At 34.5% G+C, this 19,089-nt stretch overlaps 1 protein-coding gene across 2 annotated transcripts in view; it reads right to left on the reverse strand.

Annotated features, from left to right (window-relative positions):
- The window catches only part of MRPS27 (mitochondrial ribosomal protein S27), a 72,286-nt gene that overhangs the window by 36,805 nt on the left and 16,392 nt on the right, over window positions 1–19,089 (reverse strand). Inside the window, exons 4-5 of one of the 2 annotated variants that reach the window (XM_015590302.2) lie at window positions 18,264–18,347; window positions 17,410–17,468 (exon numbers count right to left, since the gene is read on the reverse strand). In XM_015590302.2, coding sequence (XP_015445788.1) covers window positions 17,410–17,468; window positions 18,264–18,347 — 143 coding nt within the window. The remainder of the gene's footprint in view (window positions 1–17,409; window positions 17,469–18,263; window positions 18,348–19,089) is intronic. The other variant, XM_006913126.3, reaches the window with a different exon arrangement.

The following is a 19,089-nucleotide window of genomic DNA, read 5'->3' on the forward strand; positions in this document are numbered from 1 at the left end:
GACTGATATTCTTTCACAATAAGATTTATTTGAAACTGCCTAAAAATTTATCCATATTTGCTCATTAAATGGGTTCAAACAATGTATGGACAGAAGAAGACAATGTGTATGTAGTTGGGATTTTAAAAACAGCATTAATTTGTTTATAGGCTTAATTTTATCATTCATTTTATCATCGTAAGTGCTGGGAATACAAAATCAAATAGGATGTAATCATTATCCTCAAAAAGTTTGCCTTAGATTAGTGGTTCTCCAGAAATACATTTTGTTCAAAGTCAAAAATGCCTACAGTCAAAAATCAAATTTACTGCTGCCAAGTATGTAGATATCAAAACAAATTAAAAAGTCTGTACTATCTTGCAGTAATAAGATATCAAGATCTTTTAAAAAATAAGAATGTGTGCTCAGATGTTACTTTCTAAATAAATATCCAGGTGAACTATGTGAATCACTACAAAATATGTGGCCAAAAAGATCTGATTGTAGAGTCCAAATGATTATTATCTGTAAAGAAAGGTAATACCAGTGAATAAAAATGGAGAGCCAGAAAGGAAAAAATAATCCAGAGGCATTAAAAACTACTTTCACAGTGACTCCCAACCTCAGTAAATATGGGAACCAAAAGCAGCCTCAGCAACTTTCCGACTTGGTTTCAAATTTATATTGTACTCAAAGTTGAAAGCTAACTTTGTTTCTTAAAAGATCACTCTAAAAAAAAACCCTGAAAGTCAACTCCTTAAAATATAATAAAAATTTAGAATCGTAAACATGACAAATTTATCACAGGACTATATCATAGTATAAATTTACTCTCAAAATCACTATCTTTCTTTCAATCTTCTAAAAGCCCAGAGGCTTATAGACCTCTACTAAACAAATCAAAACAAATATTAGGCAATTTTTGTCTTTGTCCTTAAAAACATATTCTTTTTGCAGCATAAATGTTTTTGAATAGGAAGTACAGTGTTCTGGCACCACCAGGGAAGGTGATGTGAACATGCCAGAAATACGAGTGTATACTTTGAGAAGGATGAAACATCACCACGATTACATGACGATTTAAACTGAACCTACCTGGATGTTTGTGGAGCTCATAATAATGTTTTTATGAGATCAGGTGATAAGGGAAATAAGTGGTCTTTCAGGCTTGGAGGAAGAAGTCTGACCCTCAAAAGATCTAATATCAAAGCTCTTTGCTGTCACTCACTAGCTGTTGTGGGCCTTGAAAAAGCTCTGGCTTACCTCATTCATCTGAAAAAGAGGGGCAAAACAATACCTGCCCTTTCAATTTTGTAGGCCGTTATATGAAGATAATAAACAAAAATGAGATGACAATGTACGTTTGTGTAGATACTAGTAATTATCATTGTTTGACCTTTATCTTGATGACCCACAACGTCATTCCAATTGATGGGTGGCCAACTGGACTTTTGAGAGGTTTATTCATTCTCACCCCAATCTGACTGAGCATCCCTAAAGGCGGGGAGTTAGTGTGAACAGCTATTTGCACTTCCATTTAAGGAAACACATTATTGAATGATGTAATTAACCAGCTCTGGGGCTATCAGCTCAGATGGGAGGAGGAAGCAAGGGAAGGAATATGCATCTGGCTTTCTCGGTAATTCTCTCACTGACTACATTATCTGTATGGTGCCCTACAATTCAAGATTATTACATACAGGTCTGCCTGGCAAAGTGGTTCATTTTTAACACTGCCCAAATGTGTGTATAGGGATTAAAACTGGTCTTAGCAACTGTATAATCAGGTACAAGGCTGAATTTTTCAGAAAAAGGCACTTTCCCCCTAATTTATCTGTTTAGAAAAGGCATCCTTTTTCTTATTTGCATAAAGATGTCCTAATGGTCCTGGTCACATATCTGAGACTTTCAATCATCTCTTGGGCCTCCCCACTGGAGAGAGAGTAGAGAGAATGAATATTTACATAAGGTATCTGGAAAATATTTCTAACAATAAATGAGGTAAACATAGGAGAAAGGGGAAGAGTGGAGATTGAGCAAAGAGGGAGACAGAATTGTGGTCTTTTTCCTCATATAAAACATATTAGAAAGCTACAACAATTAAAACAAGTGTGATGTTACTGGATGTAAAGGCAGATTAGTGGAACAGCGTAGGAAGTTCTGAGAGAGACCCAAACACAAACAAGAAATTAGTATATGAAAAAAAATTAGTATTTGATAAAGCAGCATATCATACCAGTAGGCAAAAGATGGATTACTCAATAAATGGCATTAGAACAATCGAGTAGCCTTTTATTTTACGCATGTGTAGGAGTATGTGTAAATATGAATATGTACCTCACATAACAAAACCAAAATAAACTCCAGATGAATTGTCTATTTACATGTTAAAAACAAAAGCATACATTCACTGGAGGAAAATATGGGAAAATTTCTTGGGATAGAGAATATCATTCTTAGTCTGATGCAAAAGACACAAGAGACTGATAAACTCAGTTACATAAATAAAAATGTCTACATAGCAAAAACTATTATGAAGCGAAGTAATTTAAAAAAAAAATGCAAAAAATATTTATCAATTCAAGGCTAACATTAAGAGTGGTCCAACAAATCAATAATTGAAAGACCACAACCCGATAGAAAGAATATAAGAAAGTTCATAGAAATATAAATGACTCTTAAGCATTTAAGAACACGTTAACCTCATCAATCATAAAATATACAAAAGAAAACTACATTCAGAAGCCATATGTCTGTTCTAAAATATTAATTTGTAATTTAAAAATCTTCTTAAGAAGAAAACCCTAGGCCCAGATGACTTCACTGGTAAATGCTATTAAACACTGAAAAAAATAATATAAATCTGATACAAAATTTCAGAAAATAAAGGAGGGAAGAGTTCCCAATACCTTTTATGACAACGTAATCCTGATGCCAAAACCCCATAAGGATGTAATAACCAAAGATATTTAGAGACCAGTATTACTGACAACATAGATACAAATATCTCTAAGAAATATTAACAAATTAAATTTAAGAATATGTTAGGACAATACATTCTTGGGACTTCATCCCAAAAATCCAAGGCTAAATTAACATTTGAAAACTAAGCGAGATAATTCAGTATAATAACAGAATAAAGGAGGAAACCCATATGATTGTCTCTAAAAACTCTCAGCAAACTAGGAATAAAATGGAACTTCCTAACCTGATAAAGATCACCTCTGAAAAACCTACAGTTAACATTATTCTTAATGGTAAAATATTAAACACTTTCCCTCTAAGAATGAGAACAAAGCAAGGATATCAGCTCCCACTACTTCTATTTAACGCTGTATTAGGGGTCCTAGCAAGTACAATAAGGTAAGTAAAAGACATGAAAAGGCCTAAAATTTGGAAAGGAAGATGGAAATGATATTCTAATCACAGACAATAGAATTAGATATGTAGAACACATGAAGAAACCTACAAATGACTTCCAGAACTAATGAATAAATTTATCAAGGTATTAGGATACAGGGTCAACATATGAAAATCAGTTGTATTTCTAGGAGCAAACAATTTGAAAACAATTTGAAATTTAGATAGCCAGAACATATTGAAAAAGAACAAAGCTGAAGGACTTAAAGTATCTGGCTTCAAGACTTACAATAAGTAAGAGTCTATATTGGCATTAGTTCTGGAAGTCATTTGTAGGTTTCTTCACGTTTTCTACAAATGAACCAAAGATAGTTCCATATAATTGTCCAAGCATCATTTATTAACGAATCCATTTTTCCCCTTTGATGTGTGAAACATCTTAAGTTTCCATATGTGTGTGTATAGAACCATTTCTGGGCTCTCTCTATTCTGTTCCACTAGTTTGTTTGTCTAAGTCAAGATTTCATTTTATTTATTGTAGTTTTCTAAGTCTTGTTATCTACCTGGTAAATCAATCACTCTATCTTAGTCTTCTTAAAACTGACTTAGTTATTCTTGGCCATTTACTCTTTCATTTGAATTTTACAACCATTTCAGTTTCCACAAAAAATTCTGCTGAGATTTTGGTTGGAACTGCACTGAATTTATAGATGAAATTGGAGAGTTAGGGTCAAATAGTTTAAAACAAAATGGAAATATATAGTAAAAAACCTGGCAGGAAACACATCTAAAAATCAAGTGATATTTCCTTTATGTTGGGGGGGAAAAAAACTTGTAGTTACTTTTTTCATAAGCAAACAATATCAAAAATATGGAAAAATCTGTATATTCCAATCTATCCTGCAGGGCTATAGCAGTTAGCTCGGCTACACAAACAGAAGCTCTTACTCAGTTTCTACAGCTGGGAATAAACCAATAAATTAAAATAAATAGTGGAGAATGCTGACATTAAACACCTTTAGCCATTCTGAACTTCTTTTGTGCATTCCATATTATCAGAGCTAAAATCACTGAAAACAGTCTCTCAATTTCTATTTCAACTGTTTAAATGTTTTCCTACCATGCTCCCAGCCCTCAGAACAGACCTCTTTTTGTGTCTAATCTGCATTTTGATTACCGATTCAATAACATCTTATCAGAGATCAGTTTTGATGCAGATTGCTCATATTTTTCAGCTTTTTCCTTTCTCCACAGATGACTTTCTGCTGCCCTCTTCTGGCTTTTGGCTGCTGTAAACTTAGCAATATGAATATACTTACACCTATGAGACTTTCAATTAGCTGTCTTTTAGGGTCAGGCAGCTTCCTCTCAAATGTGATATCCCTTCCATTAAGGTACTGACCTACTAGTGTTTATACACATCTATTTCTTCCTATCCCTGAGTCCTGATAATCCTTGTACCTTGATGCCCTTCGGGTGGGGGCGGTGAAGATAATTGAGGACTATTAGTCTTAAAAAACAAAATTAGAGTTCGAAATACATTTTCTCTAAGGAGAAATATGAGGAAGAAATAGCCCTTGTTCTTAAACATGTTACAATCTAGTATGGCCAACAGAAAAGCTAAAATTTATTGAGCACCGACCTTTTTTGTCCCAAGATTGTTCTAAGGGCCTTAGAATGTATTCATTTCTTTAAGTCATACAACTATCCTAAAGCACAGGCACTATTTTAATCCTCAATTTATGGATATGGAAACTGAGGGACAGAAAATATAAGTAACTAAATCACACAGCTAATAGATGGCATATCTGGGATTTAAATCTATGCAAGTTGGATCCAGCGGCTCTGATCTCATCTACTATAAGATATTGCTTATCAAGTAAAAAAAAATAAAAAATATTTTCGATTAGTCAAAAGACAAAACAAATGAAGTACCCCTTGAACAGATCAAAGAAAATTCTATAGAAGGGGTCAGAGAGATCACAAATAGTAAAAATTAAGGCAAGTTTATGAATGTAGCAGAATTTGGGACAGGTCTTACAAGACAGGTTGTATTCTATTAAAAGAAGATTGGGAGGTGGGGAGGGAAGAAAACGGGTAAAGCATAAGAAAGTATAGGGCACATTCAGAGACCAATAGTCCATTCCGGCTGGAGTCTGAAGGCACTGTGTAAGTGCTATACATGTTAACTGTTATTACCTGCTATTAAGTCAGCAAATGGAGGACTATAATAATATATATGTATGAGATCTACAAAGTTATCATTTTAACAAATACTTTCAGTGTTCTGCCTATCAATGCCTGAACTTTTATCAAAGAAGACTAATGACCAATTTGAGTTTCACTTCTTGGTAGCATCCATCCCTGAGCTGTGTTAACAGCCAATAAGTAATAAATAAAATGTTCGTATTCTTTAATGGCCTGGAGTTGGAAGCCTTGCCCATTACTAACTATGAAATTGGTAATACTGTTTGCCTTAAAACCAGCAATGCTGTTAAAAAGAACAGAATAGACCTCAAAAATATAAAGTCTGTCTGGTAAAAATAAACATAACTGGAAATCTATCTTGGAAATGATAGCAGCCAAGACCACTAAAGAAAACTCACATTAAATACTTCTAGCTCCTCAAATGTCCTAGATATATGGCATGTGGAAATACTCAGGAATTTATTTGCCACTGGCCTCAAAACTCATAATGCAATCAACTGAAATGCCCATTCCCATAAATCAATTCTTGAAGTTTCTGTTTATCTGCTCATCTCTCCCTTAGATATTGCACCAGCTCCTGAAAAGACCTCTTAATTATCTTCAAATTAAACAGCTCTACATGCAAAACCCTATTAAAGTCTCTTTAATAAATATATTTAGCTATGCCTTTCTCTCTGCCCTACAGCAGTAATTCCTGCTACCTTGATTAAGATTGCACAGGTATGGAAATAGCCAGTAAAAAGATTTTTGGATCAAAGGACTTTATATTGTGGAAAAAACAACTTGGGATATATCTTTTTATATGAAACTGTGGGAGTTTCTTAGGTTTAATCCACAAAGGGTTCTGCTATTAGAATAGATCTACTTAAGCTTCTTTTAAATCGCATGTCTGGTAAAATCTATTAGTTTTTCTTTTGATATTGATAGTTAATGTGGCTGAAACTTCAATTTCATTGTTTAAGTAAATAAAGTTCTGAGTGAGAAACTAAATAAAGACCAGAAACTCATTCTTTCAAAGTTGAGGCTTCTAGTGACAAAGTCTAGCTTCTACATCAATGAGATTGAGAAACACAGAATTTTAGATATATAAGGTGCCTTGGGAGGCATCCAAGATCATTGGCTCATCTAGTAAGTTGATGTCCAGAGAGTTTATTAACTGGTTCTAAGTTACAGATCAAAGTGAGAACCCAACTAGTCCTAAAATCCAGGTTACCTGATTCATTCCTCCCATCCTGATTCCTTCTAAGTCTTTTCAGAATATTTTTTGAATGATTATGTATTTTTACTGTTGAATCTCTGTATATTCTAGTTTTTTTTTTCTGAGTTTATGTCACTTTGTTATGAGGTATTTCTGTATTCAATGAGTCTCTATCTTCTTGTTTATTACCTAAACTACCTTAGGAAAAAATAACTTGCAGAGAGAGATACACTGGTCTAGCTGATGAGTCTCTGAACTTGAAGTCAGGCCTTCATCCTGATGAAGCTTGGACTTTTCACATGGTTCTATGGAAATTCCTTAGTTTTCCTATGTCTCAGTTTCACAGATTCTGAATGTGAGTAAGACTTCAGAAATCACCTCATCTAAAATTTCCCAGCTGGTGCCAGGACACCAGGAAGACCCTAAAGTAGATATGTTTTGGCAGCTGTTCTTTCTCCAAAGGTCTGGACAGTTCCTCTCAAACAGTTCAAATGTGGTCTGTAGGCTTAAGATATGATGCAGCAACCTTAGAAATAAATCTGTATATGTATAACAAAAAGGCAAAAGAAAAACCCACTCTCTTGCTGTCTTCTAAATCTGCTTCCAATTTAATACCTCTATCAATGGACTAACCAGTTTCTCATTAACTGAAGTTTAATTTTCAGTTTATTTTTGACCCTCCCTGTTTTCTTTCTTTCCCCCATTAAACATTTTTTATTATTAAATTTATTGAAGTGACTTTGGTTAATAAAATTATACATCATCTGTATATTGCAGTGTGTGTTCACCACTCAAAGTCAAATCTCCTGTCGCCATATATTTGACCCCCTTTACTTTTCTACCTCACACTGCCTTTCCCTCTGGCAACCACTAAACTATCATTTGTATCTATGAGTTTGTTTTTGTCTTATTTGCTGCTTTTAGTTTTTATCCTACATGAATGAAATCATATGGTTCTTGACTTTTTCCATCTGACTTATTTCATTTAGCATATTCTCGAGATCCATCGACATTGTTGCAAATGGAAGTATTTCATCCTTTCTTATGACTAATATTCCATTGTAGTGTGTGTGTGTATACACTACACACACATCTTTATCCAATTATCTATCAAAGGACACTTTGGTTATTTCCATGTCTTGGCCACCATGAATAATGCTGCAATGAACACAGGGGTGCATATATCTTTAAGGATAAATGTTTTCAATTTGGGGGGTGGCTAGCTACACAGAAGAGGGATTACTGGGTCATATGATAATTCCATTTCTAATTTTTTGAGGAATCTCCATACTCTTTTCCATACTGGCTATGCCAATTTACATTCCCACCAGAAGTGTAAGCGGGTTCTTTTTTCCCCACAACCTCTCCAACATTTGTTATTACTTGTTTTGTTGATGATAGCCTTTCTAACATGTGTGAGGTAGTATCTCATTGTGGTTTTGATTTGCATTTCCTTAATAGCTAGTGAATTTGAGCATCTTTTCATATATCTGATGGCTCTTTGTATGTCTTCTTAGGAGAAGTGTCTGTTTAAGTCCTCTGCCCATTTTTTAATTGGAGTTTTTAATTGGAGTTGCTGAGTTGTATGAGTTCTTTATATATTTTGGATATTAGCCTCTATCAGAGGTGTTGTTTGCAAATATCTTCTATTCAGTTGGTTGCCTTTGTTCTGTTGATGGTTTCTTTCCCCAGGCAGAAGCTTGTTAGTTTAATATGGTCTGATTTATTTATTTTTGCTTTTATTTCCCTTGCCTTTCAGGTCAAATTCATAAAATCCTCTCTAAAACTAAGGGCCATAGGTTTAGTACCTATGTTTTCTTCTACACATTTTGTTTCAGGTCTTATATTTAGGTCTTTGACTCATCTTGAGTTAATTTTTGTGTTTGGTGACAAATAGCAGTTTGGTTTCATTCTTTTGCATGTGGCTTTCCAATTTTCCTAGCACCATTTATTTATTTCTTTTCTCCATTTTATGTTTTTGGCTCCTTTGTTGGAAATTATTTGCCTATATATATGTGGGTTTATTTCTGGATTCTCAATTCTGTTCCATTGGTCTTTGTGTCTGTTTTTCTGCCAATACCATGCTGTTTTGATTACTGGTGCTTTGTAGTATAATTTGAAGTGAGAGAGTGTAATACCTCCATCCTCATTCTTTTTACTCAGGATAGCTTGGCTATTTGGTGATCCTCTGTGTTTTTTATCCTTATATTCAACCTATAATTAATCCTGTTGATTGATTTTTCTCTTCCTATGTGCAAAAGATTTCTCTCTTCATGTCCACCATTAACAACAGGACAGGCTATTTTATTTAGCACATTATACATAGACAATTTCCCTTTCAATCTAAAATTTACTATAATTAACATTCCTGAAATATTTTTAGTATGATATGCACTTCTCAAAAACCTATGATGACTATCTTATAGATCTTAAAAATATTTTTTGAATAAGTAATATACATGCATAATATAAAATTCAAAAGGTATAAGAGAATTCTAGGAAGTCATCCAGGTCTCGTCCTCCAAAGAAACCAGTGTTACCAGTTTTTGTGTATATGTATGTATGACTCCAGAGACAGTCTATACACATACACACATATATATATACACATAAGTATCAAAGCGCATATATACATATTACATATACACAGAAACCACAGTGGTAATGTACCAGAAAAGTTCTATACCTTGTTTTTTTCACTTAATGCATTTTATAATTTGTTCTGTATGAAATGCAAATAAAGCTCCCTCATTTTTCACTGCACAGTATTCCACTGTATGGCTATAGAATAATTAATTTAGCTAGGCCTCAACTGATGAACATAATCTTTTACTTTTTTATAATGAATATTATTTCACATGTGCATGAGCATTAATTCAGTAGGCTAAATTCTTAGAGATGAAATTATTGGGTCAAAGGGTATGTACATTTGTAATTTTGATAAATGTTGTCAAAGTTCTCTTGTAGAAGTTATACCAATTTATATATCTACTAGCAATGTATGATAATGACAGATTTTAAACTCTCCTTTCCTCTCTGCCAGCATTCTATTCCTTCTATAACCAGCCTACCTTATTTCTCACTGCTCCCCAGTAGACCCCAGTGTCCCTGGTTAGGACAGTTCCCTGTCAACCCCTGTAAAGCCAGTTCTCACCCACTGTTAACTCCACCTATATTGCTTGTTCCATCTTGAACACTTGAACACTTACTCATCCAATCTGCAAGGCTGTCTCAAGTTCTATTTGTTTTATGAATGTTTGCTAATAATGACATCAATCCCTCTTCCAGGCTGCCCAATGCATGTTTTCTCTAAAACACACATTTCGTTATATAAATATAGTCAATTTACCTATTTATTATATCCTGGGTTTGTACTGATTTTGAATTGTTCCACATATCTAGTTCTCTCTAACCAATTTTTTATAATCTTTGTGATTGCAGTGATTATATCATGTCCTTCCTTTGAACATACCAAAGTTCTGGGAAAATGCTTCTCTTAACCTTCTATTGGCTTCAGAACTTACCTTAAAAACAGAGCTGAGAATCATTCCCCTTATAGACATGAAATTTGTTTTCATGTACTTTCAGCTCAAATTCTGTCAGTGAAGTTTAAACTTGCCTTCAATGGAAACAGAATAATTACTGACTTTTATAAATTCAATCTCCTTTCATATCCTTTACACTCTTTTCTCTTACCCTTCTTGTTTCTAAATATATACTAGGCATTCAATACATGTTTCTAGAATTGATCTTGTTCTTAATTTCTGTACAATAATGTATGTATGTATGTGTGTACATATATGTGTATGTATGCATACACACACAGGGTGATTCTAAAATTGATATGAGATACAAAGGACATAGACTAGAAAAAACAGTTTTGAAAAAGAACCAAGTTGGAGGACTTACACTACCTAATTTTAAGACTTACTATAAAACTATAGCCATCAAAACAGTGTGGTATTGGCATCAAGACAATGGAACAAAACAGTCCAGAAATAGACACATATGTATGAACAACTGATTTTCAACAAAGATTCAAGGTAACTCAGTGTAAAAAAAATAACCTTTTCAACAAATGGTACTAATACAACTAGGTATTCTTATGTCAAAAAATCAACTTTGATTCTTACTTCATACCATAAAAATAACTCAGAATGAATCATAGCCTAAACTGTGAAATCTAAAACCATGAAATTTCTAAAACAAGACATAGGAGAAAAACCTTTGTGGTGTTGGGTTAGGCAAAAATTTCCTCGCTGACACCAAAAGCTAATTCGACAAAATGGACTTCCATCAAAAATAAAAACCATTCTCTGAAAAACAGTTAAGTGAATGGAAAGACATGACTATGAGAAGAATTCTCAAAACTCAATAAGAAAACAAGCAACATCATAATAATAATAATAATAATAATAATAATATACAAGCAAAAGATTTGAACAGATACTTCACCAAAGGAGAGAAATGGATGGCAGATAAGCACATGAAAAGATGCTCAATATCATTAGTTATTAGGCAAATACAAATTAAAACCACAATGAGATACCACTAAACCCTATAAATACTTAAATGTGTTGGAAAAATGTGGAGGAACTAGAAATACTGTCAGGATTATAAAATGGTATAACTACTTTGGAAAAACAGTTTTAAGCATATACCTACCCTATGCTCCAGGGTAGATAATTTACTCCCCCTCTGAATGAAAGCATATGTCCCTACAAAGGTGTTTGTAACATCATGGACTGCTATGACCTCCTAAGATAAGAGCCTCCAGGAGACCCATTCATCACACTGGAGGAATAAAAGAGTAGCCATCTAAGGTGTGAGATTACTCCAGGAAAGTTAGGTGGAATGTTAGAACCGGAGCTAGTACATACCTCTATTTGCCTCCCAGGATCAGGCTCCAGGACGAAATAACAAGACCAGTGGAGAGAGAAGTGTAAAGTCTGAAGGATCAGAGACTGAGGATTCTCATCCTAACTCTCATTACAAAGCTCCAGTGAGTCTTTGGCAAGGCGCAGACAATGCCCCTGACGATCTGCTAGAGCCATTAATAATAAGAAACTTTGCCCAGGCTTGTGGTAAGGATCAACAAATAAGAACTAAATGAAGTACTTGGCAATATTAAAGTATGGAAGTGTTTCTAAAAAACGTTCTATGAGTCATTTACCTTCCCTTGGGCTCATATTCTTTTCTTAATAATATTCAAACATAATAACACCTGGCAATATGCTAACAAAAATTTTTAATTCCCTTTTATTGCTGTAGTACACAAACAATCTCAATGTCCTCAAAGGAAAATTACTACTGTTTAAACTCGTGAACGTTGTTCCCTCTTAAAAAGCTCCCACCTCCCCCCTTTACACAGGTAGACATGGATTCTTATAACAGGTCTGGGGTAGCATGGTCACCTTCTAAGGAAGCATCAGAATATGTTTGCTTATTGAAAAATGAAGCTATTTTGGTCCTTCCTTTTTAGGCTGGCTGCCAACTGAGACCTGGAGACATGCGGGCTGCCATCTGCCTCACCCCAGCTGTTCCTGACCTATCATCCGTCTCCAACCACGGATGCCTGGTATTTGCCAGGTCAGTTAAGCAACTGATGAAAGATGCTTGAGGCCAAGGTACAGTGCAGATGAATGTGTTGGCAGCACACAGCCAGCAATGCAACCTTAACTTCCTCTCATTAATGGGTGGCCTGCCACTCTCCATGACAACACAGAGCTGCATTCTGAGAAAAACAGATCTTCCCATGGAGCTTGGCAACAATCTTTTCTTAGTATATGACAATTAATTCAGCATTCCTCACATTTTTGCTAAAACTAAAAGGCTACTTTAAAAAATGTTATATTCTTAAAATAGAGAGAATATGTTATATATGTTAGAAATTTCTATCACTTATCCCTTCAGGAATGACCATTATGTTGCAGATTAAATTATCAGTTCTGATTATTGATGCTTTGATAGTAAAAGAAGCACATTTAATTTTATGCATCTCTAAACTGCCATGGTCTCAGAATGATTTGGAAATCTAAATAAACCTATAAAAATATAATTTGCAAACATCCTCAGTGAAGAGGATACTACAAGGAAAGAAGGAATTTTTATGGCTTGAGTTTGCATACTATTAATGCAATAATCAAATACTCATACAGGAATTGTTAAAGCTTGTTATAATCATAAAAATAATGGCTTTTACTGATGCCACAATTTTACTGTGAAATGCAATTTTATCTCCTGAAAAGGGAGACACAGAGCTCACTTGTCTGCATATGGGCAGCACATATGGACTTGGGAGGGGCTGAGCTCAGAACTGACTAGGGGGCCCAGAAAAGTGTTGTTCTCCATAAAATGATAAAGGTAAACTCTAGGTAAGCTTGCTATAAAATAACATTGACCTCAAGCTGACAGGTTCCAAAGGGGATTTCTTGTAGAGAAAAGCTAAGATCATGGTTCTTAGAAAACAAACAACAGTCCATGGACCACAAGATATGGGATTTATTTCTTTATTTTAATTTTCCTCTACTCTACCATGTTCTATACTCTGGTTTCCATGAAACCCCTTTTGCCTCAGTTTCCTTACTGTTTTATTATTTAGCCTTCTGAGAGTATCTATGCAAATGCATACCATTGCCTATGTTCCCACACTCCCAGCCATATCTATACATATTTTATGAAATTCCTGGATCAGGTTCTTCTTATTTTGTATTTATTTTATTTTTATTTTTTATTCTTATTTTAATTGTTTTCTTTTTTTTATTATAGTCCAATAGTTCTTAGCATGACTTTTTTTCTTATTTCTTAGATTTCATATTTCGTTTACTTCAATTTAGCATTTTTACTGTTTTAATCATTTTTACTCTTGGTTTATATTCCCTTTAGAGTGTGTAGAGTATTATCAGGGTTTGTTTGTGTTTGTCAACCTATATAGTTTCTGGCATTAACTGCCTTAATCATCTTTAGTTCACATTATTCTTTTGTTTAAAGTATCATTTCCCTCTCCTTGGTGTTTTCCTGTTTTATTTATAAGCAGCAGGATAGAAGTTGATCATAGGGTTGAGGGCCCCCAGAGAACAGCCTATAGACCAAATAAGGGTGGTTAGATATTTGCTCTCCCTCATGCTGTCTAAATAACAGCCTTTCTAACTCTCCTTAAAAGATCCCTTGGACTCTTTAATGTTGAAGCTCCTAAACATTTAAACCTGTGTACTTCAAGAGATTTAAAGGCTGAAATTCTCCCCTGGGATGACAGGATAATAACGAGCTGGCATGTGTTGGCAGCATCCTGAACTGCTGGAACTTGGCACTGCTTACTTGTGCACCTGATACAATGGCAGAGGCTCAATCAGCAATCTACAGATCCCTCAAGGTTTCCAAACTTCTTTGGCTCTAATGCTCTTTACATAGTCATTGGGGAGATTTGTTCACTAGAAGATGAGAAGATGTGGCCGCTACGCTATGCTTGCAAAGACTGGTCTCTACAGGATGAGGCAGGGGAAGAGTTGAGCCAAAGACAAAGGGGGGAGTGTGGACCTTACCCTTAAGACATTACTGCCTGGGAAATAAGAAATCCTCAAGGCAGATCAGCAAGAAGCTGTTAGTTGTAGGATTAAGAATTTGCTTCTGTATTCCCTCACCCTAGATCTGTGATTGTAAACTGACTCTGAGATGTGTAAAGTCATCCCATGTGGAGATGTTGGGCATTGCAACCATTGCATGCTGAAGACCTAACTGGTGGAAATACTACAGGCCCTTGGTGTCTTCGGGACTTACATTCTTGATTTCAATTAATGGAGATAAATTCCAAGAGTTCCTAACTGTAACTTTTAATGTTGCTGAGGCATTACTATGTTTTGTTTATTCTCTAAGGCTGGAAAGTAGGAGTGAGATACTTAGCTAATGAGTGAACACTAGCCAACCTCCATTATCTACACCTGGATGAAGTTTTATGGAGTTATATCGAGTCTTATACACATCTAACAGTCATCTCATAACATCATAAAAATGTTTTTTCCTTAAAAAAGAAATATGTTGGGGAAAGCTAATTTTCTTGGCAATGGAAGGGAGGACAAAGAATTGAAATAAAAAAGTGGTAAGTCATAGTTAGAACATCAGTCTTGATTCAGCAAAGGATGAGATATCAAATTAAATAGTGGCTCGGATTTAAGATGGATAAGAGTTTGCTATATGATCTATATGGAAACAAGAAATTGAGATTTTATGAAAGTTTCAGTAAAACTCCAGGCCACACGACACTGGACATCATATGAAGACTTACTCATGGAAGATTTTGAAGGTAGGACTTAAATTTCTCAGCTAACCTTTAATGTATGAAGATAGGGACCATATCTAACTTATTTATCACTATATGCCCAGAGCTTGGGCACACAATAGGAGCTCAGTAAATATTGTTGAATGTTGAATCACTGAAATCAATTATATGTTATAGAGGTACTTTGGAACAGAAGTAAACTTGGGACATATTTATTCCAAGACTATGGCACTGTGTTCCACAGGATGGAATAGCTTCTATTTAGAAATTGGAATAATTTTCTGTGGTTTGCCACAAACAAAGATAAAGAATGAGAACTGGGCAGATGACAGTCCAAATACACCTTCCACCATAGGCAAAAATAATTATTACGGGTGCCCCAATGTGCCAAAGAACCACTAAAGGAAGATAGGGCATGCTCTCATCAAGGGATCTATTTAAGTTTATCTTAATTAAGAATAGGAAGGCATTTGCGATTATGATTTCATGACCTAGAATTTGAACTTAGGACACAGTTAAAGGCAATCCTAAATTTAAAATAAAGGTTTCTTACAGTATGGAATCTAATCTACTTGAGATTTATATTTAAACAGAAAACACCAACATTTTGACAGACATTTGAAAGGTGAAATATTAACTATAAGGATAAATCATAATTTATTTGACCACTTATTTAACAAGCTTTAGTTATAACTCCAGTCTTTTACTACTACAGACGGTGCTGTACTGAACATGCTTCTTTGTATACATGAGTGAGTGCATCTGCAATTCCCAGTGGAGGTGCTTACAGCTGGGAGAAAGAATGAAGTGTGATAATATAGAAAAAAAAATTTTTAATCTAATATTAATTGTGTACAATAAAAAAATATATATATACAGTATATAAAATATATTGATAATAATCAACATTACATCTTCTATTATATTAGAATGCTTTGATAATATTTCCTCATCTTTTGACTTCCAAACTAGTGAATAGTACGTGAGATTTTTAAAAATTTCACTTTTAACTATCACACAATTTGTTGTGTTCACTGGTCCACAGATTACCCTAGTCACTAAGAATTTTTTCCATGCTGACATCTAACACAAAATTAGAAAACGAACACAATCTTTTTTTCTTTTTCTTTTTTTTGGAGCATCAGATATTTATGTCAGTGGAGATGGTGTGGGAAACATTTTCAAGAGAGGTTGTCCACCAAGGAACAAGAATTTTCGGCCCAGAGTTTCTCAAAGTATAGTTCATGCACCAAAATGACTCAGATGCTACATTAAAAATGCAGTTTCTTTGACTCCAGCTCAGATTTACAAAATTAAAGTCCTGTATTTTTAATAAACATCTTGTTTTGCATACTCTGATCTAAAAATCACTGACACGAGGCATTGAATTCCTCATAAAAGTAATATGAAGGGCATTCTTTTTTATGGTGATATTCTCCAGATTTAAACTAATTTGTCAAAAGAAGCAAAAGACTCAGAGAAGATATAATATTTTTTATTACTAAACCTGAACCTGCTCTAAAAAGTCTATTAATTAAAAAAAATAAAATACATATACACAAAGAATTTTACATAAATGTGATCATTTGATAGATGTGGAAGTATATTTTATATAAATGTGATTATATTATGTATGCTATTTTTAGGACATTCTTTTTTTCTGTCTCTATTTGTCCCTCACATCCTTTTCCCCAATCCACTCACATCAATGTCCCCTTTTCCCTAGCACATGTTAAAGAAAACAAACAAATAAATAAAATATAGTATTAATTAATAATAGGTGGCAAACAGTGCATCTGGAGTATATTTCTCTCTGAATAAAAAAAGGGAGTAGATATAAATAGATAATTTTTCACCTGTCATATTGACCAAAAAAAAAAAATCCAAGTGTGAAAATACTCCTATTGGCCCAGCTATAAAAACAGGCCTCTCATACATTGCTGGTAGGGATGAAAACTGGTAAAACCTCAAAAGCAATATGGCAATGGCTTTTGAAATTATAGATACTTATGAGAATTATGTGCAAAATTACATATGTATAAGGTTATTATTACATTCTATATAATGCAAAAACAGAGAGAGAGAGAGAGAGAGCGCGCGCGTGCGTGCGCGTGTGCGCACAAGCGAGGTCAAAAGCAAACAACCTAAAGACCCTTCAGTAAGGAACTGCTTTTTGTGTGTGGTGGGGGAACTGCTTTAAATAATTTATTTGTAGTATGGAATATGATGCAGTTAAAAATAATGAGAAAGCTCTCTCTATACTGATATGAAAAGATCTCCAAAACAGAAAAGCAAGGGGCTAAACATTATATATAATATACACCACATTTTGTGTTAAAAAGTGGTGTGAAATTGGAGCATACATAGCCAAATGAAATGGAAAACTTACTTGTAAAGGTAATACTCTGCATGGTCTATCTCTTCTCGAGATGAAATGTTGTCCACAAACTAAAAGACAACAAAGGAAACGTTTGGATGAATATAAATTGTGCCATATATTGGGCCTAATTCACACATTAACCAAGACAAAACACCTATTTCATTGGAACAATGTTCACATGGTATGACTTATTCCTTGAAACCTCTTTATGCTAATTTAAACAAAAAATATACAATGGTTTCCCTTTTTCTTTGTATAGAACAACCTTGGTTAGGAAAACTATTTGAAAGCCAAACATAAACCTTGCTTAGAACAAGAGAGAGCTCCTCTTACTATAAAATATTACACTACACTATACTATACCATTTATAACTAGTCATTGGTATTTCCCTTTACCTTTAAACCCTGATATTTTCTCTATGTTCCAAACTCCAAATATATGGGATCTTGTAGCTGTAAGGTTGAAGACTCTAATAGCTTAAAAAATACGGCCCAAGAGATGAAAATCTAAATTTAGAGAACTCAATCTTGGAACCATTTTTCCTACTCTGATTTAAGTTCTGTTATGGACCAGTCAACCTGTGATTCTTCTACCGACGCGTCTCTCTTTGAACCATAAAATCTGTATGTTCTTTAATTTTAAACAAAATAAATAGAAAAGGTTATTACAAAGATGGATTCTACCCTAAAGTGGAGACTCAGAGGCAAATAAAGATGGAGTAGGAGATGAGATAATGCATGATGTGAATATAATTAAAACCTCATAAAGAGGAGAGTAAGAAGGGGAAGACTTTCTAAAAATGCCTTACTTAAGAATTTGATTTAGAAATCTCATTAAGGGGCAGATGAAATATGGTACAGACCTGAAGTTGAGAACCAGCTCTCTTTATTGCTTGCTGTGTGGCATAAGCAGGTGGCACAGCCCCTCTGGAACTTAGTTGCTCCATCTACATAAATAGAATAAAGGTGCCTGCCCTAAAGTCTGAGGCTCCAATGAGAAAATGTATGTGAAAACTCTTTAAACTCTGTAGTGCTGCCTAAACCAATATCAGGTATTTTAATAACAGAGATTTTATCCATCATGTAAAGAATGAACCAATGGTATTTCAGCTCCCCTCTAATCTGAACATTATGAGTCTATAAAACTTAAGTTATGACCTAGGTAAAGTCTTCTCCTACTAAAAGGAGACTATCAAGAGGCAGAAAGAAAAGACCCACAGTATCGTTTCTTTCTTTTTCCTCCTCCAGATTAACAATAACCTTGAATTTTATGGTGTCATTAATTTTCACAAAGAGCTCTCACAACTAAGACCTCATTTTAGCACCACATCAGCCCTGTGAGGCAGATACTATTGTTCCTATACTGGAAATGAGGAAATAGAGAGGGGGCCAGTTGCACAATGTCACAAAGTCAATTCATGATCAAGAGAAGATCAGATATTATTTGAGGGAAAAGAACTTTGACGTCACAGGGATCTGGATTTGAAGCCCAATTTTTCCACGTATGACCTGCGTGAACCTCAGAGAGTTATTGATCATTTGAGCCTTACATGTAAAATGGGCGTGATATTTCCTCTCTCCCATGGCTGCCATAAGAATTAACATATGAGATAATGTATGTTGTGAAACTAGTACAATAGGTGGCATAGAAGGTGTTCGGGAATGGTTACTATTTCTGATTCCCAGCTT

Source organism: Pteropus alecto, unplaced genomic scaffold, assembly GCF_000325575.1.
Source record: "Pteropus alecto unplaced genomic scaffold, ASM32557v1 scaffold20, whole genome shotgun sequence".
Lineage (NCBI taxonomy): Eukaryota > Metazoa > Chordata > Mammalia > Chiroptera > Pteropodidae > Pteropus > Pteropus alecto.